Source organism: Choloepus didactylus, chromosome 15, assembly GCF_015220235.1.
Source record: "Choloepus didactylus isolate mChoDid1 chromosome 15, mChoDid1.pri, whole genome shotgun sequence".
Taxonomy (NCBI): Eukaryota; Metazoa; Chordata; class Mammalia; order Pilosa; family Megalonychidae; genus Choloepus; species Choloepus didactylus.
The window spans coordinates 46231463-46255883 of record NC_051321.1 but is presented as its reverse complement, the minus strand read 5'-3'; the positions used below and the strand labels follow the sequence as shown (position 1 = coordinate 46255883).

Below are 24421 nucleotides of genomic sequence, written 5' to 3'. Positions count from 1 at the left end.
CTCTTTTAAAATGGTTTGAGATTAACAAGGCTTCTTTAATGTTAAATTTTTATTGTTAGGAATGTGTTTAAAATTTTTGTAGTTTTGGCTTGATTACTAAGAAAAAAAACTTGTTAGAGATACATTTATCTTAGAGCTTAGGTTTCTTAGTATTTTGTATATAGTAGGTTTTGAGTATTGTTAAATTAGTTCATGATTGCTGTGAAAGATCAGTATAGATGGAAATCTTGGCATCTATTATATCTTCAGAATGCAGTTTGCTAACATTATGAAATAGCACTAAATATTCCTGGGCCTTCATTCTCAAATTACTGATAAATCCCATGGCATCTTCTGCACCTTAACCTGTTTGAATGTCTTTTTTGTAGCCTTATGTATTTTTGCATAATTAGAGAGTAACCCAAGCCTGGTGTTTCAGGTAATCACTTCTGGTGAAATAAATGATAAAAAACATCCTGAAAGAATGATATTTCAGGAGTGCTTTATAAATCTAACATCGAATACAAAGATTAGGGCATTAAAGATACTGTCTTATGTACTTTCATATAATTCTGGCTTGGTTAACTGTCAACATTAACATTTTCACTTTTATAACCTTTCCTATGCTTTATGATTTTGCTGTAGAAAATTATTGAGCCAGCATTTAGCTTTGTTCAAGTATATAATCTTGTTAACAGGTATGTCAAATGCATTTTATTGAACTGATAGTGTTTTGAAAGCTGTTATGTGCATACTATCCATATTTTGTTTGATTAGTTACTGGCAGTCAAGACTAGATGTTCTTTAGTGGGAGCAAAACTGTAGGGTAGAGTGTGTGTGTGTGTGTGTGTGTGTGTGTGTTTTAACAGCAGCACAGTTCTGAAACAGGAAACCAGTCTTATCGTATTCATCCAGAGACCTAGGAAGAAAGTAATTGTTTGATATTCTCGTTAAAACCAGTTAGTTGGGCAACTTAAATTTTCAGAGGTTCACAGATGTAGGCTTGAACAGTTGTAGATATATTATTTCATTATTAACAACCATGCCAAAGAAAATTTGATTAGTTAAAAATACACTAACTAAATTACTCTTTGGATTTTAGAGTGTTGCTAGCATTATCAGTCACTTAAGATTTTTCTTTTTATGGTTCTAATTTGTTTAAGTATAAACAATTGAAGTTTAGAGTCCCTTTGTTCCTTTAAAAATTAAAATTTTAAAATTTAGTGTAATAGCACTTTTCATTTCCCAAGGGCAGATATGTTAAGAAAATTTTAATGTACCTGGCTTGAAATGCTTTTAAAATGATTCTGAAATTTAAGTGGTACTCTAGGAGAAAAAAGTTAATTCTTTTTCAGATGTTTGTCACTGGAAATTATCTTCCCCTGTTTGTTAATGTACACATGCAGACTATTACATAGTTGTAGTCTATATTTTCATACTGTTCTGTGATCTGGTTTCTCAAAAAATTATTTTTGTATGTCAACGTGTCATTTTCTTTAAAGCTGTATAGGTAATATACCACCAGTCTAAATACTGTTTGTTTACTGTTAGACATTAGGTGTAGCACTTCAGTGAGTATCTTTGTATAGTTTTATACCCCTCCCCCCCTTTGTTTTCTTTCTCGGAGTATATAACTAGAGTGGGATAGCTGGATTATAAAGTACAACAATTTACTAGCTCTTTGTTAAAGATTGCAGATTTCTTGCCATATAAACCAATTATTAATATTGCTAAAGAAGGATTATTAGCAACTCTTGATGTTACGTTAGAAGAGTGTGATGCTTCCATTTAGAACGTGAGAAAAAAATACATGCATAGTTTTTAGTCATGACAAGTTCATATAATCAAAAGAGCAAAAGGAAAATCTGAGGTTAAGACTATTTGGAGAAGTAAAAAAACTTCAGTAATGTTCATAGATTGACAGTCAATACTCCTTTCTAATTTGGCACAGCTAGTAGATAACTAAAAAGCATTGAAAGTAACCTAAAATTTATGCTAGAGCAAATTTAAGTTAATTAGTATGCTGGAATTCCTTCTTTTACAATTTATTTATAACACACCATATAGAGTTGCATTCTGATAAGACATTTGAACTAAATTTAAATAACAGGATCTTTTAAATTCATGCAACCTCTAATAATAATTATACCTTATTTACAGTTGTATAGTCCATTGGAACTTTATAGGTTAAATGATATTTTCATGTATCTCATTTGATCCTTGAAACAGCCAGTGAAAATTAAAGCAAGCAGTATTATCAATATGTTATAGAAAAACAAAGCAAAAATATTTGAAGCCCAGAAATGAGGTGACTTACTTGAAGTCATAGTCTATTAAATTACAAAGCTAATCTTTCATATTAAATAACAATACTCATTAAGTGGGCCTGGCACAGGGCCTGGCACCTTGTAAATACTTGAGTTTTCCTTTTAATCCCTGAGTTCTCTGTTCCTGACTGTTCCTTCTTTATTCTTAAGATGCCTATTTTTTGGACCCTCTTACTCTTAACATTTCTGTAGTTCAAGTTTTCTTACCTATGTGCCCTTTTCCCTTTTAGAAATTAAGATTTTAGGCTGCATTAATCTGGTCTGTGTAGGAATGGTTATATGTTTTATATTAGGACAAATTGTTCCTAAATAATGAACAGTTGGCACTTTCTCAACTGGAAAATTTAAGGAACTCTTATTTCCACTTTTTTCTCAGTATAAATCTTCAATTTAGAAAACAAAGTCCGTTGTCTGCATTCGACACTAATACATAATAAGAAATATAAAATCTTCTGTTAAGGAAATTAATACAAGTCCATGAGAGTGGCTGGTATTTAAAGCATGATTTGATTAGAGAGGCTGATAATATAGATATAACTGTGACATACTTGGAAAATATTTGTTAAATTTAGACTTGTTAAAATTTGATGAAAGAGATAACCTGGTGCAGCTTATTCATCAGTGGCTGAATCCCACCTCCCCACCCCCATCCCCCACCCCCCACCCCCCACATTAGCCTTAAATGTCTATTGGTTGAAAACACTAACAGAAAGCAGGAAAAAAGCTCCAGAAATTCCTGGGAAATAAAATTAAATGGTGAAGTCCTGGTGTTTTCGTACTTGTTTTTGATTTCTGTTTTGTTCTCTTGTTAGTCAGATCTTGTTAGCTGCTGGTTTAGCTCTGTTTTCCTCTTCAGAGCCAGGCAACTTCAGATTTACTTTTTGATTACCATCTCTAAATCCATTTATCACTTTGTGTTTGGCTAGTCATGTTCCTTGTGTGCTATAGCTTCATATTGTTACTGTAACTTTTAATTGACTAAAATTTTAAAAATAACTTATATGTGAGTTGTGTAAATAGTTTTCCCTAAAATAGTAGTAGTTATTGGTTTTTATGCTAGCCTTGTAGTTTAATTTCTAAATAATATAGGGATAAGCATACCTTTGTATTATATTGAGCACTACAAAGAAGCTTTTCACAACTGCTTTACTTTCAGTAGCCATCATGGTTAAAATAAGATACAGCATTGATGTCAAAAACATGTCCTTATAAAACAAGGTTTAGGGAGCTATTTTTGATTATTATACTCTATTTGAAAATTGTATTTGAATTTATAGTAAAACTCCATTAATTTAGGTTCAAATAAAAATTTGGGATGAGAGACACATTATTTAGATCTCAATTTAGAAGTTCTTTTCTAATGTTTTAATTAGTTGAAACATTTTCCTACAAAATCAGGATTTTAAGTCATGATTAGATGCTTAGGCGAGACAAATTTTTTTTCTTTTGTAAAAGTAGCTACATTACTTTATAATAGATATGTTAGATATACTATGGATTGAACTGATTTCTGTGGACAGACTGGAACTTAATTTAGCATTTCTTAATTTTTTTCTTTAGGACAGTATATTCTGTGTTGAGAAAGGATTGTTTTTCCATCTCTTTCCATATTACATGTGTAATAATAGCCACTGGTAACTATTGTGAGGAAACAAGGCTTTTTGTTCTTTTGGGGGGAATATTTTACAAATATTCTTGAGTTATAAAATAAATACTTAAAAGGCAAATTAATGTAGTAAAAGATTTCAGAGTTAAAGTTTTAGTTAGGCTTTGATGTTCTTTAGAGGGTTTAGATTATTCAGCAAGTCAGTGCCATTGAAAAGAAAACCAAATGGTTAATATGGTGAACTCTATCGTATAGGGCTGTAGATACTATTTGTTCAGTTGATAGACAAATATCACTGTATTCTAGGCATTGTTAATATGTTCATTCATTTAATCCTCATAATAACCCTATATTATGGGTACTTTCATTAGCTCCATTTTACATAAGAGGAAACTGAGGCACTTAGAACGTATGCAGCTTACCTAAGATTATACAGTGAGTGAATCTAGAGTTCAAGTCCAGGCAGCTAGGCTCAAGAAAATATGTTCTCAATCATTGTACCACACTGCCTGCAAAGAGATTGCTAGATGCCAAAATTTTTGGCTTCCTTTAGTGACTTAGTATAATTTTATATGCTTGATATTTATAAGGCATATGAAAATTTCATATTAAACACTCCTTATTCAGAAGAATATCTAGTAAGTGCAAATTAATGTTTTTCTGTATTAGAAATTCTTAAATACTTTTGTTATAGTCTTAGTTATTTTTCTGTGGTTTAAATAGTTTGTGTGAAAAGGTATTTCATAAAAAAATACAATGTATAGAGAAGCAAAAAAGTTGTATATTAGAAAGATTTTGTTTATTGGTATAATTTTTGACATGAGAAATATTTACCTTAAAATTCAGCACTCATTAGATAGTTAACAAAACAGTTTTGGAAGTTGCGGTAGGTTTTTGTGTTGTCTTCTGGAAGTTTTTCAGTTATAAAATTTGATCGGTAAATCACTTTTGTTTGAATTTGCCTCCTTTGAAAATTTTATATTTTTATTGTTTGGAAATACAAAAAAATCTTAATTTCCTTTTGCGAGGCAGTGTGCTTTAAAAAGTTTGGACTTTGGAGCTGTGTACATAACTTGGGTTTGAATCATATCTCACTGCTTATTAGCTTTGGGACCTTGGGCAGATTACCCAGTCTTTTTGATCCTCAGTTTCTTCATCTATGAAATGGTAATATTTACCTCATAGGGTTGTTAAGATTAACTGAGAAAGTTATTTGGCATGTTGTCTGGCTCATGATTATTAACAGATACGTTCTCTACATCTTTCTAACTTACGATGGATGCAAGTGTTGGGTAAAATCTCAAACTGGATGAGTAACAAAGGAAGGTTAGAATCTGAGGAAAATGAAGCTTAATAAAACTGAATTCCTAGGCTTTGTTTAAAGGAAGAAACAGGACATGGATTGTGTTCGGTTGGGGTCTGCCAGGTTGATCCTGGCATTTTACTCACTCTCTGATGAAATTGAATTCCTTGCCATGGCTTATCAACAAATGGACCTAATCCTCTGTTGGTCCCACCTTCTCCATATAGCTTGTATGCGAGCTATACTGAACTGGTTGCTTATTTCTGAATATTTAACATATTTCCTTATCTTTGTTATATCATCTTCTTGGAATGTTCTGACTACTCTTGTTCCTTCCTCTGTCTTTTGATACCTGACTTACTTTTTAAGGATCATCTAACATTTTACCTACATGGTAAGGCTTTATCTGTGCCCTCGAAGAATTAGTCCCTCCTTTCACTCCTAAAATGTCTTGATTTTTTATATTATAGAGCATTTGGCACAGATTATATATCTGTCTTTCCTGATGGATAGGATTTCCTTGAGGGCAGTGGTGTTTACTTAGACTTACATCCTCAGTTTCACTTGCACAGAATGCTCACTATATGTTTGAATGATTAGGTGAATGAAGGAGAGGTCAACTGCATTTGCTTTAATGAATATATAATATCCATTTATGTATAGAGAAGTAAATGTTTTTTCTTCAGTAAGTTAACCAAGTTCTTTCTAATCTTACTTATTAATTAATATCAGAGAGCAAGGATAAATTTGTTTCTAGTTCTGGTTAAAATGACCGCATTTCATGGGACTTTATACTTTTATGTTTTTCTATAAGGAGAAAATCTTAGTAGCATTCTCACTGAAATTAATGGTTAGGTTATGTATGTCTGTTAGAAGTAATAATTATAAGTACTTTTAATAAAATAGAAGTCTTTTGTGTTTCATTGCTAGAAAAACATGATTTTCAGTTTATATTTTTTACTATGGTATACTTACTTGTATCTTTTTAGGTAGGTATTCTAGATTGGTGATAGTTGCCTCTGCTTTGGGTTCCTTACTGCTGCTTCTGGTATCTCATTTTTTTCTGAATGTTGTTCCCTGTTTTCTTCTGTTTGTGCTCCAAGGCAGAGTTAAAAAATAAAGAATATTCGCTTTCAGGAATTGGTACTGCTTTGGTTTGTTTTGAACCAGTACTCTCTTCTGCTTTTTTTTTGTCTTGAATGGACATAATACCCCAAAACATTTCAATTACTGAATGAGAGCTACATTTTTAGATAGGGCTGCTTTCTTATGTGAGAGTAATAGATGAAAGCTAATATTTGTTATTTAAAATATGAGAATATGAGACTCCTAATAGTTTTCTTTTGGAGACTTGATAGTATAAGAACTCTTGAGGTTGTCAGTGAATTTATGAGTGTTTAAAGTGACAGAAATTGTTCCTGGCACAACATAAATGCTATTTAAGTCTTCGATGTTTTTTATTATTATGACATTTTTTGGTAGAAATTCAGCATTAAAAAAAAAATTACATACAGAGCTGATTCTAAGACATAGAACTTGACTTTATGTAGTAAGGGTACCTGATTACCCTTAAATATAGTTCCTACAGGAAAAGCAGGATTAATACTTAATCTCCCCCTTTACCAATTTTCAAAGTAAAGAATTATTCCAATCGCTACCTCAAAAGGTGATAAATGAAAATTGTTATTTCTGTTTTTAACATTTTCTCTTGAGTATCTTTATAAGACTCAGATTTTTATTTTATTCATGGTTTTAAAATTTACTACCATTTTATTTTTTCTCTGATGCTCAGATTTTCACAGTTTTAGCCATCGGGAGCTCCTTCATGCCAGTTCCTATGTCCTTTAGACATAGATCATTAACCTCTTCCTTGCCCTCTGGCGCAGAAAGATGTCTCAAGCTCACCTTGTATCTTCCCTGCCTGAGACCTGACATCAGCTATTTCTCCAAGGAGTTTGGTGGTACTTAGTGTATTATGATACTCCAAATGAAAAATTTGAATTCTGGGAGTGCCTGTGCTGATAGGGTGACATTGCTAATAGGCCTTTTAGTGAAAAGACCTAGAAAATAAAGATTTTTATAAATATGAGTTGATAGTGGTATTTTCATTCAATTATTGTTTTCACTTTATTCCTTGGTTTTATAATGGTATCTCTTTTCTCTTATGCTACAAATCCTGCATCTTAAAATCATCAGTATAACTTAATTGCTTTTTCTTATAATATAAAGGAAATAGTTTGAGGTACCAATACTAATATTGCTAAAAATGGTAACACTATCCAAAGAAGTTTAAAATTTCTTTGTGGTTCTTTTGGTTCTTAGCATGCTTCCTAAGTCAAATGCAGTATTCTAATAGCCTTTGAAATGAATCCTTTTTTCAGGTTGCCAGTTTGATATTTAATCGGGTTTATTTGCTTCTGGCCGTTTTCAGTGTATGGGATTTTTTTTTTAAGTCTTTTTTTTTTTTTTTTTTTTTTATTTTTAAAAGGTCAAATGATGGGAAAGTATACCTAGCAGTCTTACTTCCATTCCTATTCCCTCTGTACTTTTCCCCATTCCCATCCCTTTTTCTTAAAATATTCTGTAGATCTCTCTAATCAAAATATAGAACACACAGAGCACATATAATTTTTTCTTAAATTAATAATAGCAAAATAGTCTTTCTGTAATTTGATAAATTTGGGGGGGATTAAAAATACTAAAATAGAGTCAGTAATGTAAAGGCAGCAGAATGTTAAAAAATATCCAGGAAAGGGCACTGGATTAGGTGAATTTTGAATTGTATTTGGAAGCTGAATATGCCCAGAAGTATGTGGGTAGAGTTCTTTAGGGATGGTCTTTAAGGGAGGTTTCAGACAGATTAGCTTGGCTGGAGTGAAAGGTCTGTGTTGGAAAATCATTAAGATTAGAGAGGATAGATAGAGCTAAAGGAAGAATGAGATTTGGTGTGAAGGATAAAATGCATAGAAATGTAGATTGATGGTGGGTTTTTATAGTTATCTGGTTGTAAGTTCTTGAGTCTACAGGTTCTTTTTATGCCAACTGCAGTTTGTAACATAAGTGAATATGATGAGCATGCTAAATAATGACTGCATTGATTGGAAGGGAAAATAAGTTTCTACCTCAGTTCAGTGTCATAGACTTGACACCAAAGGCTGGAAGGGACCTTAGTAGTTTTTCTCTTTCAACCTTCTCAACATGTAGATGAGAAAATTGAAGTCTTAAAAGGTTAAGTGACTTGTCTAAATCATGCAACTAGTTAGAGGCATGACCAGCTCTAAAATCTGACATTCTGACTCCCACTTTTCTCTGTAATATGGTGCCTTTTTTTAAGCATGAAAGATTAGAAGTTGTGCAGTTAAGTCTTTTCAGGCGGATGCAGATTTTTGGTTTTGGCCCAAGATACTTTAGTTCTATGATTTTCAAACTCCTGAAGTTATAATTTTTCTTGTGTACCTAAATAGTGAAATACTAAGGTTACCTTTTACAATAGGTGCATTTTTTTTATTAAATTCAGTTTTATTGAAATACATTCACACACCATACAATCATCCATGATATACAATCCACTGTCCACAGTATGATAACAGTTATGCATTCATCACCACAATCTATCTCTGAACATTTTCCTTACATCGGAAAGAACCAGAACAAGAATAAAAAATGAAAGTGAAAAAAGAACACCCAAATCATCCCCCCATCCCACCCCATTTGTCCTTTAGTTTTTATCCCCATTCCTCCACTCATCCATACACTAGATAAAGGGGGTGTGATCCACAAGGTCTTCACAATCACACTGTCACCCCTTGTAATCTGCATTATTATGTAATTGTCTTCAGGAGTCCAGACTGCTGGGTTGGAGTTTGGTAGTTTCAGGTATTTACTTCTAGCTATTCCAATACATTAAAGCCTAAGAGGTGTTATCTATATAGTGCATAAGAATGTCCACCAGAGTGACCTCTCGACTCCATTTGGAATCTCTCAGCCACTGAAACTATTTCGTCTCATTTTGCATCCCCCTTTTCGTCAAGAAGATACTCTCAGTCCCACGATGCCGGGTCCACATTCATCCCCAGGAGTCATAGTCTGCGTTGCCAGGGAGATTTACACCCCTGGGAGTTGGGTCCCACGTAGGGGGGAGGGCAGCGAGTTCACCTGTCGAGATGGCTCAGAGAGCGCCACATCTGAGCAACAAAGAGGTACTCAGGGGGAGACTCTTAGGCGTACAATAGGTGCATTTTTAATGTACTAAGTAGAGGGGTTCAAAAGTTATCTTGCTGTATAATTGTTTCGAGGATCTTTTTTTGGATTTCATATATATTACCAATATTTCTTAATTACATATGATGGATTATAACTTACTTTTTATTACTAGAGTGGTAGTGGGAAAAACTTGCTTTTTATAATCAGCTGATGTTTTAAAATGTGTGCATTTAGTTTGCATTGTTGCATATTTCAGATATTTCCTTAACTTAAGTACTCAGATATTTATCCAAACATTATTGCTATGGGGTTTCCTGCAGAAAGACTTGAAGGTGTGTACAGGAACAACATTGATGACGTAGTAAGGTAAGATCTTTTTTTATTTTCTTTTTCAAATACTAATGTGTATTACATGCATGTTGTATTTTCGTTTAGAAAATGAAACTGCAAAAAAAGATGTATTCTGTGATGTGAACTTTTTTATGGTAGTACTCTAACTTCCTTTTTTGCTTAATGTATCAAATGGACCTCAAGGGGATACAACCCATTGGATAACAATTGACCTTATACATATTACTAAAAATTTATGCTTATGTGATATGATTTCATGGACTCTGTAAAATTCTACAAGGTTAACTGATGTCTGAATTCCATTACATTGTTTTTTTTTTTTTTTTTTTTTTTTTTTTTTTTTTTGCCTTTTATCTCACAGTTGGGGATTAGTCTTAAAATACTGGAGTGAATTTACACTTTAATTTATTTATACTAAAGTGTAAATGACTGATAACCATGTAATTTTACAGAGAGCAGTTTTTAATGGGGCATAAGTGTACAAAGCTCCTGAAGAAGTGTTTGGTACAAGGGCTACAGAAAGGTATGTTAGACATACCAAAGCCTAACCTTGCCAGTTTTTGTAATTTTTCATAATTTTCCAAGTAATTATCAATCTAGAATAATTTATTTCTCAAGGCCCATTTAAATAATTTCTTTAATATATTTATGACCCAGGTAATACATGGTGTATTTTGTGAGAGAAGGAATATATGTCTGTTTTGTGAAGAGTCTTAATTGATTTTAGAGCAAAAATACATATGTATGAATAAATTATCTGTAAATTGTCAGTAGGAACTTTAGTGATTTTAAAAGTTAAAATTCCCTTTACGCTCTTTCTCATAAGCATTTTTCCTGGAGACTTTCAATTTAAATATTATGATGGCTATAAGAATAAAATGTTGTAATGGCTAGGAGAGCACTTTGTAACTTATAAAGCACTATGCGGATATAGAATCCTTTTATAATCATTGCGTATGCAAGCCTACCTGTGCTCTTATCTGAGTTAGTCATAAGTGTTTTTCTAGGTGGTTAATTTTTAGCAACTTGCTTTGAGGCACAGTTTTTTTTTGCAGTATTGGTGTTCAATTGGATTTTTGAAGTGCTTATATTTTGTTAAGAATTAAATTTCAGTATCTACAAAGGACTTATTTATAATTTCTGTTACAATTGTAGGTGGTACATTTGGGAGTATAGGAGGTATTATTGAAGAAATTGGAAATAGGAGAATAAATTTGTCTTCTCACAGGCAGGGCATAGTAGTGGAAGGATGCTAAACATTGAAGGCCCCTGGGAGTAGCAGCTTGATATAACTTAGTGACAGTAAAACATCTAAAGAAAATGCTATGGAACATAGGAAAAAGAATCAGGGTGGTAAATTTTGAATCTAGAGAGATGGAGAATCTAGGAAATGAACAACATAATCAACAAACAAGCATTTTCTGCTACTTGCAGAAGTGTTTAGCAGGCCTCTTATGGCCTGAATAAAATATCTCACAAGATGGCATACTTCACATTACCCTAATTCTGTATTCAGTCAAGTATTAATTCAACCAAGCCAGATTAATACTCATATTGAAGAAGAATATGAGTGCTCTGAATAGAAGTGTTCTGATCACTGTAAGGGTATCCTCATGGTAAATTAATCTGGCATGCTAGTTTTTACATTGGTCTCTTGTGAATGTGAATTCATCTCTTATGATTGTGAGTTTGTTACTGATAAAGTTTACTGATAAAGTCCAGTTTCTGGTCCTGTTCAAGTGATTATGAGACTTAAGACTGTAATAACTTCACCAAGAAAATACTATGCTAAGAAACATTTTGGGCTCTTCCTATTTCATAACCCCTGCCTTTATGCTTCTGAATTAAAAGATTCACACATTCAGTTTGTAGTAAGTAACCAAGGTTGAAGTTTATCACATGTGGTATATTCTACCTAGCTTTATTGCTTTGTAAAAATCTGTTACAAAGAAAGTTTTATGAGCCTGCATTGTTATTTAGCTAATGGTTATTTTAGCCAACTGATCTTGACATCCCCTATGGAAGGTTAGTAGTTTATCAAAATGAAAAATCATAAGCTAGATATATGATCTGTCCTTGTTTTGGTTTGTTTTATCTTGTTTGTTTTTGTTTTTTTTTTTAATTGTGAGGTTAAGTGGCCAATAAGGCCTTGGTGGCTTCTACTGTCCCCTTCCCCCTTCTTTTATGAGAGAAGGTAGATGAACAGTATCTCCAAAGTGGGGTATAGTTTTTCCTATAAACTAAAATTTAAAAAAATAAAAAAATTCCCAAGTAATTTGCTTAAGAGTAATCTCTCCAAGGGAATGATTGTCTGCAGTAGCTAAGTGATTGATTTCCTTGATTGATTCATACTGTCCTGGGCACAGTGGTAATCAATGGTGATAATGTCTCAGTGAAAAATGGATCTTTCTTATACCTTTACATTTCTGTTAACAAAACTATTCTCAGATGCATTTTTCCTTGCCCTCTCTATAGGGATGTCCAAAGGATAATGTTTTTTTTTTTTAACCTTCTCTAATTCTTTATTTTTCGTATGCTTTCCCCCCCAAACAGGAAATACTGTGTTTTGCTTAATAAGCAGTAAGAATTTGTTCAATAAGCAATAAGAATTAAAAGGACAGGACAGGTACATTTCATGGAAGGAATGTTAGCTGTTCCCAATTTTTTTTTTTTTTTTTTTTTCACTTTCCTCTTGCTATTACTTTCTTTCCCACCTTTTTTTCCCCCTAAGCTCTTTCCTGTTTTGCTGGTAATATGAAGAAATGTTTTATTAAGGTAATTGATTAGTGTTTGATATGTATGTTACTCTTATCCCTCAGATTATTGAAATTATCTAATTTATGTATTATCTGGTATTAATCTAAGCAGTCTTTACCAAATTAGTGCTTCATGTATTTAACAGATGTAGTGTAAGAACTGTTCTGCCCTAATAAATCAGGAAAATGTAGATTTAACGTAGGTGAACTGATTTTCTTACTTCAGATTCTTTTAATGTGCCACTATACATTTTAAATCTCTTGAGGGAGATCTGGTATGCTGTTTCTTTTCCTTGTTTTCTTTCCCCTTCCTTCCTTCCCTCCTTTCTTCCATGCTCTTTTTCTTTCCTTCTCTTTTTTTTCTTCCCTCCCTTTCCTCTCTTTTCTCCCTTACCCCCCCTCATCCTTTCTCTCCTTCTCTCCCTTCTTCTCTCTCCCTCTTCCTCTTTTTTCTCTCATCCTCCTCTCTCTCTCCTCTTTTCCCTTCCACCCTTCTCCCTTTCATCTTTACTTTGTCTTTCTTACTCTTTTTCCTCTTTTACCTCTCTCTTTTTTCTTTCTTTCTTTCTTTCTTTCTTTGTTTCTTTACACATCTAATATCATCCTTCTAGGATATGTTGAATGATTTTGAAAAATGCTGCGTATAAAAATATTCTCTCCTAGCCTGAATCTGTAGGAAATAATTCAACTTCCTCTTCTGTTTTTTTAAAATGCAATTATTGAGATATAGTCACATAACGTACAATCCTTCAAAGTGTACAATCAGTTGTTCATAGTATCATCATATAGTTGTACATTCATCACCACAATCTTTGAACATTTTCATTACTTCAGAAAATAAAGTTAAAATTAAAATTAAACGAACATTGAAAACATTCCATTCCCCACCTCCCCCCGTTGTTGATTTTTAACACTCATTCATTGTTTTTTTAACTTTATCAAAAAATTTAAAAACAAACAATAAAAAAACATTTCATACAAAACCGAAACAAAGGAATAAGAAAAAACAACCTAAAAATAACTACATTGCTTCCAACATATTCCTATCATACCCCAAGAAAATTAACAAACCATAACCAAAGTAGTAAGAAAAACAAATAACCTGAAATAACTACATTGCTTCCAACATGTTCCTACCCTACCCCAAGAAAATAAACAAACTGTAACCCAACAAAGGAATAAGACAAACAAATAACCTATAATAACTACATTTCTGCAAACCTACCATACCCCCCAAAAATTAACAAACCAGTCATTCCTCAGCATTCCCATAACATGAAGTTTACCCTCTGTAACTTCTCTGTCTTATTAGATTATCATTCTCCCTTCACTATTTGCTATCTATCACTAGGTCCCTACATTCTACAGTATAAACCATTTATTTTACATTTTTCACGAGTTCACATTAGTGGTAACATACAATATCTCTCTTTTTGTGCCTGGCTTATTTTGCTTAGTATTATGTGTTCAGGATTCATTCATGTTGTGATATGTTTCACGACCTCGTTCGTTCTTACTGCCTTGTAGTATTCCATCGTGTGTATATACCACATTTTGTTTATCCACTCATCTCTGGAAGGACATTTGGATTGTTTCCATCTCTTGGCAATTGTGAATAATGCTGCTATGAACACTGGTGTGCAGATAATCTGTTTGTGTCACTGTTTTCAGGTCTTCCGGGTATATACCAAGAGGTGAAATTGCTGAATCAAAGGATAGCTCTATATCTAGTTTTCTAAAGAACCGCCAGACTGTCTTCCAGAATGGTTGTACCATTATACAGTCCCACCAACAATGAATAAGAGTTCCAATTTCTTCACATCCTCTCCGGCATATGTAGTTTCCTGTTTGTTTAATGGCAGCCAATCTAATTGGTGTGAGATGATTCTCATTGTGGTCTTAATTTGCTTCTCCTTAATAGCTAGTGAAGCTGAACATTTTTTCATGTTTTTTATGGCCATTTGTATTTCCTCTTCAGAGAACTGTCTTGATATCTTTTGCCCATTTTATAATTGGGCTGTTTATACTATTGTCGTTGAGTTGTAGGATTTCTCTATATATGCAAGATATCAGTCTTTTGTCAGAGATAGGACTTCCAAATATTTTTCCCATTGAGTTGGCTGCTTCTTCACCTTTTTGACAAATTCCTTTGAGGTACAGAAGCTTTTACGTTTGAGGAGTTCCCATTTATTTGTTGCTTGTGCTTTGAGTGTAAGGTCTAAGAAGTGACCTCTCAATACAAGGTCTTGAAGATGTTTCACTACATTATCTTCTAGGAGTTTTATGGTACTGTCTCTTATATTGAGGTCTTTAATCCATTTTGAGTTAATTTTTGTGTAGAGTGTGAGGTAGGGGTCCTCTTTCATTCTTTTGAATAGGGATATCCAGCTCTCCCAGCCCCATTTGTTGGATAGAGTGTTATGTCCCAGTTCAGTGGTTTTGGGGGCCTGTCTCCGAATTCTCAATTTGATTCCATTGATCAATATGTCTGTCTTTGTGCTAGTACCATGCTGTTTTGACTACTGTGACTTTATAATAAAGCTTCAGAGTCAGGGAGTATAAGTCCTCTTACTTCCCTTTTCTTTTTTAGAATGTTTTTAGCAATTCGAGGCATCTTTCCCTTCCAAATAAATTTGATAACTTCCTTTCCCAAGTCTGCAAAGTAGGTTGTTGGAATTTTGATAGGAATTGCATTGAATCTGTAAATGAGTTTGGGTAGAATTGACATCTTAATGACATTTAGCCTTCTTATCCATGAACACGGAATATTTTTACTTCCTCTTCTTTTATTGGAAAGATTTTAGATCGGGAGATTCTCCCATATTTATCATAAGGAAATGCTTAGAGCTCAGTCTTCTAATATATAGTGATTTTTCAAAGCAGTCAGCCGTTGTCTTATATACTGTCAGCTTTTTGACACATGTATGGGCAGCTCTAGTCAGATTCAGGAGCCCCTCTCCTTCCTTTTGTGCTATTATGTACATTTTCTTCCTAGAAAAACTTTTCAAATATTCATCTTAATTACATGTTGATTTTCTAATCAACCTTAATTGTTTGTTGATTTGTCATTCAAAAAAGAAAGTGTTTGTCTATTCAACATTATCATTATTGGCTGTTGAGTCAGGGAAAGGAATTGAAAAGAGATTATTTAAAGAGAAACTTCAAAATAATTTAGAAGAAAGAATATTAATTCAAATCTTCTCCCTTTCCAGCGACTTCTTATTCTTTTCCTTCCCTCCTATTGCTTCCATTCCCCACTTTTAGAAAACAATTGAGACTAAAGTCACATATCATAAAATTAACCATTTTGAAGTGTACAATTCAGTGGCATTTGGTACATTCACAGTGTTGTGCAATGACCATCTCTTATCAAATTCCAAAACATTTCATCACCCCGAAAGAAAACCTTCTGCCCTTTAAGCAGTCACTCCCGCCCACTTCTTTTGTTAGTCTTACTTCCTAGAGCCTTAATGGATTAGACAGTATTTATATTATCTGTACCAATTCAGTTTTTTGTATTTTAATAATAGGTAATATTTATTGTGCATTTATTTATAATGTGTAATAGTTGTATAAGCAGTATACATTTGTCATTTTGTTAAATCTCTACAGTAAACCTATCCCTATTTCATAGATGGTTTAAAAGATGTTAACTTCCCCAAGTGCCAGAGCTGATAAGTAGTGAGGCTGAGGGTTGAGTCCAGGTCTGTCAGATTCCAAAGCCAATTTCCTTAATAGCCATGTAATCTTGTATATCAGAGGACAAAAACTGGAAACTCTTGGACCTGTTGATGTCCACTGTTTTGTTTAACAGAGTGTTGGTGTGCACACAGTGTTTAAAATTGGAATTTATTGCCTATATTTAAAAATCAGGATATTTCACATACAAAGCTGTGCTTCCAGCTTCTTTTGAGAAGTTGGAGAATATGTCAGTCCTGGGCTCACAGTCCTTTTGACAACACTCAGGAGTTGTGTAATGCCTGACTTCTCTATCCAGTGTTTCCTAGCCTTGGTGACATTGGGTAGAGAATTCTCATTTTCTACTCTGTCTACTTGAATGTATTTGATTACCACCAGACATTTGAATTTATAATTTCTACTCTATCTAATTCATAGAATCAATCATTAAATCTTGGCGTGTACGTTATTGATTTATTAGTAAATGTACAGCTTATTTTAGATACTCAATTGAGTATCATAGAATATTGTATTTGTCTTTAATGAATTCAGGTTTTTATATATTGAAATTAGTTAAGTAAGGTGTAGCTGTATTTGAAGGATCTGTATTCTAGATTGTCCAGGTTTTGAGGGGTTTACCTCTCTGGTCTTGTCTATCCAGTTTTTTAGTCTTTGCTTTCTAAATGTCTGTAGGCAAGTTCTCCCATTTCTCCTTAGCAAGTCCTGTTTTCTTGCTTTTTTTTACACCTCTATTGTATCAGATTTATCAGGCAATGAGATAACTGTGGGTATGAAATCCTTGGGAGGTGAGAGGAGGAAGTGGGAGGGGCAGCCATGGTGAATGTTTCCCTGGGTAGTATTTAAATTCTTTGAAGGATCTATACCCCCCTCCTTTTTTAATGTGACTGTATTTTCTCTTAAATAGATTGTTTATTTCCCTCCCAATCTCACTGTTGCCCACAGTGCTAGATAAGAAGTTATGAAGTTCAAATATTAAAGAGAGAAAAAAAAAACGGTCTGATTTCACCAACCCCTCTTAAAAACAACAACACTATAGGAAAAATACTATATAAGAAAGGAATAAAACTTTTTCAAAGGTTATAGAATTCAGGGTACTTGATTGTGAGCAACAGAAAATGATTCCACTTGACTTAATCAGAAAGGAATTTATTGAATGGATGTTTATTAGTTCACTGCTAGAGAACCAGGCTTGGAAAATGGGCAGAAGCTAAGGGAAGCAAGTCATGGCTAAGAGTTTGCAGCAAGTTTGCAGCGAGAGCAATTCTTAGACACTTCTTAGACACTTAGACACTTCTTAGACACTTCTTAGACACTTGCTGTCCCAATAGTAACTCATATCTGGATACTGATGACTATGCTTGTGAACTTTCAGCTTCTCTGGTGATATCTGTGAATAATTTCTGATTTCTCCTGCACCTTGCCCTCACTCCTTAGGAGTTAGTGTCCAGAGCAGTAGAACCTATTTGGTCTCAGGTCTGCATGCATGAGAAGAGAAGTAAGGGGAAAGGAATATCTGCATCTTACTTTTTGAAATTCTCTGCAAATTGGAATGGTGTTTGGATATAGCCTAAAGATGACAGATATCTCCTAAAAATTTCTCCTACTGTCACCGCCTATTCTCAGACCCTCTTCCCAAAGTTATCTACAATTGAAAGTTTCATACATTCTTTTCAAAAATTTTTTTCAGCTTATACACACTTTTTCAAGAAAGCAAATGGGAACATATTGTATACTCTTCTGGGTGTTGCTTTTTTTTTTTTTTTTTTTTCATTTAATATATTTTAGGGATCATCCGTATTGGCATATGGAGATCTACGTAATTTTCTTAATGTCTGTTTTTTATTACATTTTATGGGCATGCCATAAGCAGTCCTCTGTGATGGGCATTTAGGTTTCCACTTTTTCCTTCCCTTTTTTAGAGGAGTTGTGGGTTTACAGAACAATCATGTATAAAATACAGGATTCCCATATACTACCCTATTATTAACACCTTTCATGAGTATGGAACATGTGTTAAAATTGATGATAGCACATTTTTGTAACTGTAATATTAACTGTAGTCCATTGTTTAACTCAGGGTTCACTGTATAGTGTAGTTCAGAATAAAGATAAAAATATATTTTATTGTTACCATATATACAGTCTAACATTTCCCCGTTTAATTCAAGTTCAAATGTATATTTCAGCCATTAATAACATTAACAATGTTGTGCTACCGTTACCACCATCCATTACCAAAACATTTTAATCATTCCAAATAAGAACCCTGTACATTTTAAGCATTAACATCCCATTCCTATCCCCACCCCATCCCTTGGGAACCATATTCTGGATTCTGACTCCATGAGTTTGCTTTTTCTGATTGTTTCAAATCAGTGAGCTCATACAATATTTTTCCGTTTCTGTTTGGCTTTCACTCAACATGTTTTCAGGGTTCATCCATGTTGTCACGTGTATCAGGACATCATTCCTTTTTATGGCTGGATAATATTCCAATTGTAGGTATGTACCACATTTTATTTATCCATTCATTGGTAGTTGGAAACTTGGGTTGCTTCCATCTTTTGGTAGTTGTTAATAATACCACTATGAACATTTGTGTGCGAATATCTGTTTGGGTCCCTGCTTTCAGTTCTTTGGGTATATATCTAGCAGTTGGGCTGCCAGATCCTATGGTAGTTCTATACTTCACTTTCTGAGGAACCACCAAACTGTCTTCCACAGTGGCTGCACCATTTTACCTTGTCGCCAGCAATGAATGAATGGTCCTGTTTCTCCACTTTCTCTCCAACCCTTGTTGTTTTCCATTTTTTTTAATAGCAGCCGTTCTAAAGGGTATGAAATGGTCTCCCATTGTGGTTTTGATTTGCATTTTCCTGATGGCTAATAATGTTGAACATCTTTTCATTTGCTTTCTGGCCAGTTGTGTATCTTCTTTGGAGAGATGTCTATTCAAATCTTTGGCCCATTTATTAATTGAGTCATTTGTCTTTTTGTTGTTAAGTTGAAAGATTTCTTTATATATTCTGGATATTAATTCTTTTTGGGATATATGGTTTCCAAATCTTTTCTCCCATTGTGTAGTTTGCTTCCAATTTTTTTTTTTCTTTTTGCTATTGAAAGCAGTGCTCTAATAAACCTCTTCATGCATACATTTTGATGTTTTTCTGCAAGTATATCCTTAGTGTAAATTCTTAGCAGGAAGTTGCTGGGTCAAACAGTACATGGTTTAAACTTTTTACACTAAAAAAAATTACTGTTTCATATTTTCACCAATGTGTAAGCAAGTAGTTTTTTTCCCCCTCGCAACCCTTGCATAGTGAATATTATCATACTTCAACTTTTTGCAATTTTTTGGCAAAGAATGGTGTAGTATTTGATTACATTTCTTCAGCTGTGAGGTTAAGCAACATTTTTTTAATTTAAAATTCAGTTTTATTGAGATACCTTCACATATCATACAGTCATCTATGGTGTACAATCAGCTCTTCACAGTACCATCATATAGTTGTACATTCATCACCCCAGTCTATTTTTTGAACATTTTCCTTATACCAGAAAGAATAAAAATAAGAATAAAAAATAAAAGTAAGAAAGAGCACCCAAATCACCCCTCAGACCCCACCCTATTTTTCATTTAGTTTTTGTCCCCATTTTTCCACTCATCCATTCATACACTGGATAAATGGAGTGTGATCCACAAAGTTTTCACAGTCACACTGTCATCCCTTGTAATAAGCAACATTTGGATGTTTATTGGCCTTATATCTTTTTAAAATTTTTAATGTTAAATGTTTATTTTGAAATAACTTTGGATATACAGAGAAGTTGCAAGGATATTACAAAGAACTCTTTTTTACCCATTACCCAAATTCAACAATAACATGTATACCTTTTAAAGGGACACCATGTCCCTTTATCTCTCTCTTTTTAATAACAATGTCACAAATTATTCAGCTAACACAAAATAGCTGCAATAACAATAAATCCACTGTAGTCAGTGGTTAGAGTTCCTCTTCATTTTTGTTCATTTCTCAATCTTGAGGGATTTGGGATGGTGACCACTCTGGCTGCTTCAGGCTAAGGAGGGAGATAGATATTATGGGCGGAAGAATGAAATTGTTTTGCTTGCAGTTGAAGGTACTCCTTGTTTTCAGGATGGGGCTGACCCATCATCATCATTTTGTTAGTTGTCCATGGTGAGTCTGAAGAACTGGAGACTGGGAGTTGACTGCATACCTGCTGGGTTTCAGGACTCAATTGGTATAGGAACAATCCAGAGGCTTTAAGTCTCTGAGAAATAAACAAGTAAATTGAAAATTTATAGGTTCAAATAAGAATCATGATTAGGGGATTTGTAAGTAAATATAACTATGTTATATTGGGGAGATAGCATCTCATAGATTCCCAGATAGAGACTGCCAAGGCGGTCTTGATTTCTTGTAGCCATGTGGCTTGTCTATTGTGTCTGAACACCCCTAGGGCCCCCAGGAGCATTTTGTTTGAGGCTTTGCTTATGGTGGCAGTTTGTGAAATGTGGCTGAAACCTACCTGAGAGTAACCTCCAGAATGACCTCCCAACTCTATTTGAAATCTTTTAGCCATAAAAACTCTATTATTTAATATTTCCCCCTTTTGACCAAGGTCTTTCTCTAAATGCATCACTGATTTATGCTTGGTAATAATCCCTCAACGCCAGGGATTCTCATCCCTGCGAGTCAGGTCCCACATAGCGGGGAAGGTAGTGAGTTTATTTGAAGAGTTGATTTAGAGAAGGGCCACATTTGAGCAATGAGGTTTTCAAGGGAGTGATTCTTAGGCATTAATTATAATTAGGCTTGGTTTTGTTATTACAGAAATAAGGTTCGTAGGTGCAAGCTTTAAGCTCAAGGGCTTAGTTTGTTAGCATATTTTCTTTTATTAGGCAAGACCTAGGACCTTGTATCTTTTTTCTGTGTGTGTGTGTGTGTGTGTGTGTGTGTATCGACCTTATTTTAAGCTTATTTTTCTTTTAGATTGTTTCTTCTGTGGTAATTTGTATGAACTCCTTGAAAAATAATGCAAGCTAGGTTGTACTCTTTTCTTCAGACAATTTTGTTAACGCCCTGCCTTGCTATTTGATTCAGATAAAGCAGGAATGGAGTAAAGAGCTTTGTGGGTTATCCTCTGTTTTGAATTTATTGATTGCTATTTGCTTCACTTAGATGTATAATCACAAAATATCACAGATTTTTCTGCTGATAGCAGTTTGTTAAGAAATAACCTTAAATTAGCAGATAGAGAATGCTTTTAATGTAGAGAAATGTCATGTATCCACCACTTTTGACTTACAGAATCAGGCGAACATTCTCTTGGACATAGAAGAGGAAAATGAAAAGGGAATTAAGGAGTTCCTGCTTTTTTTCTGCCTCTAGCGTATACAGGGGTGTACTTGTGGAATTCTGACTTCTTCATTGTTCTTTCTGGTCTGAATAAACTCCCCTTCCCCAAGCCTTTTCTTTTGTTTTTACCGCTGTTATGTTCCTTTTTTATGTGCTACTCTTTTATGTTCATCTGTACGTGTTTACCTTTTTTTCCTGACTGTTGTATATGTACCTTTTAAATCTGAACTATGTGGATAAATTCTCTGCAGCTGTGTTGGTTGGTCTTCTTAGATAAATTTTGTTTTTCCTCTGTCTTTTAAAACATAGGATTATTTGTAATTGTTTATATAGAATTTCAGTTTTTAAAGCCTCTCTATAGTCTTTCCTTTTAGATGCCAAGTTATGAATCCATAGCCTATTATTTAAATGAAGCTTTTGAAATCCACTTTACTGATCTGTATCATATCTAACTATGCCAGTATTTCCTTCCTTGTCCGATGTGAACTCGAAAATTATTTGAGCACTTTCTCCCTGTTTCCTGGCATTTCTTCTCAAACTTATTCCTCATTATTGCTGACAAATATATTCAGAATTGAAGTTCCTTCCTTATTTTATTAATCTACTGATAAAAGAAAATCAAGTATATCAGGAACTTGTTAGAAAACTTCATATAGTTGAAAATATTTTTTAGTAGAGATTTTGAGAGTTGTGAAGTCCCCAGTTACTAGTCTGTCTTTCCTGGGTTTTTTTTTTTTTAATACTCTATTTGAAGAATACATCCATTTCTTTTACCTGACTTAGAACCATGAGTATGTTTTCTAGTAGATTTTTTCATTGATATGTATCTTTTAGACCTTGCTGTCCAGTATTGTAGCCACTAGTCTCATGTGGCTATTTACAGTTAAATTTAAATTAATATAAAATAAAAAACTTACTCAGCTGTACTAGCCACATTTCAGGTGTTCAGCAGCCACATCGGGTTTGTGGCTACTGTATTGGACCGTATAGATAAAGAATGTTTTCATTGTTGCAGAAAGTTCTTTTGGACAGTACTATTATTCTAGACAGTCAGTGCCCTTCTGCTTCTCATTCTAAAGAGTTCTAATTCCTGAAGATGATTTACTCCTTCTGTTACTGTCTTCTTCTGGTATTAATTGAAATGAATTTGAGATTTTTTTTGAGGGAGGTTACATTTTACAAATTGATATTTTAAAATTAGAAGCTATTCATATTTTAAACATCAATTTTTTTGAGGTGTAATTTTTTATACTGTAAAATATATCCATTTTAAGTGTACAATCCTATGAGTTTTGACAAACATATACATTCCTATTAACACCCCCACAATCAAGATTTAGCATATTTCCATAAAAATGTTCCTCATACTTCTTTCCACTCAGTCCCTAACTCGGGTCCCAAACAATCTCTGATCTGATTTCTATCAATATACATAAGTTTTGCCTGTACTAGCATTTCATATCAGTGGATTCATACAGTATATACTCTTTCATGTCTGACTTCTTTCTCGTAGCATAGTATTTTTGAAATTCATCCTTGTTGCTTGTATTAGTAATTCATTTCTCTTTATTGCTAAGTTTCCCTTATATGGCTATGACATAATTTGTCCATTTACTTGTTGATGGACATTTGGTTGTGTTCAGTTTGGGACTAATATAAAAAAGTTGTTATAAGCATTCATGTGTATGTCCTTTGAGGACATGTATTTTCATTTCTCTTGGTTAAATATATAAATATATAGTATAGATCCATGGGACAGAGTAGAGATTCCAGAAAGACCCGTACGGTTTTTGACAATGATGCTGAGATAATTCACTGGGAAAAAGATAGTCATTTTAATAAATGATGGTGGAGCAACTGGATATCAGTATGGGGAAATCTCAACCTATACCTGACATCATACACACAGAAACTAAATTGAAATGGATTATAGACCTAAATGTAAAAGTAAAATGTAAAACTATAAACTGTATGGATAAAAATATAGGAGAAAATCTTTGTGACCTTTGATGTAGGCAAAGATTTTTTAGACAGGACATAAAAAACATTAACCGTACAAGAAAAAATTGACAAACTATTAAAAACTTCTGCCTTTTGAAAGACACCACAAAGAAAATGAAAAGACGGCTACAGTTTGGGATAAAATATTCACAATACATATTATATCTGACAAAGGAATTGAATTCACTATGTATAGGGAGCTCTTACAGCTCCATAATAAGAGGACAACCCAATAAAGAAAAGGGCAAAAAATTTAAACAGAAATTTTATAAAAGAAGATATATAAATGGCCAGTATGCACATGAAAAGACATTCAAAAATCAGTCATTAGAGAAATGTAGATTAAAAAGAAGATGCTATTTGTTATCTACTAGATGGCTAAAACTTTAAGGACTGACAAGTTAGGGAGTGTATCGACTGGAACTCTCATGCATGTTGGTGAAAGTGCAAAATGATACAAGCTCTTTGGAGAAATGTTTGACAGTTTCTTATTAATATTTTGATAGCCTTCTGAATTATTTTCAGTGAGTTGTAGGTAATTTTCTCCACTGTTTAGTTATTTTCCTTCCAGTTTTATAACTCTAGAGAGAATGGGTCTTCTTGAGTACTCGGGATCGCTTATCTTTGAGCAGGATCATATAAAGCTGTTACTTTTGCTTTTCTGCTTCACTCCAGGTAATATAGGAGAACACAGTACCATTTAAGTAAGAATTTAAGATACATTTTCAACAACTTAATTGCTTTCCTTGTATTTGATATATGACTAATTTGAATTTGATAACCTGAAGATGACTAGGAAACAGTAGTTAAGGACT

At 33.5% G+C, this 24421-nt stretch overlaps 1 protein-coding gene across 1 annotated transcript in view; it reads left to right on the top strand.

Annotated features, from left to right (window-relative positions):
- Positions 1 to 24421, top strand: part of PTEN (phosphatase and tensin homolog) — an 86680-nt gene that overhangs the window by 13929 nt on the left and 48330 nt on the right. Inside the window, exon 3 of the mRNA XM_037803898.1 lies at positions 9700 to 9784. Coding sequence (XP_037659826.1) covers positions 9700 to 9784 — 85 coding nt within the window. The remainder of the gene's footprint in view (positions 1 to 9699; positions 9785 to 24421) is intronic.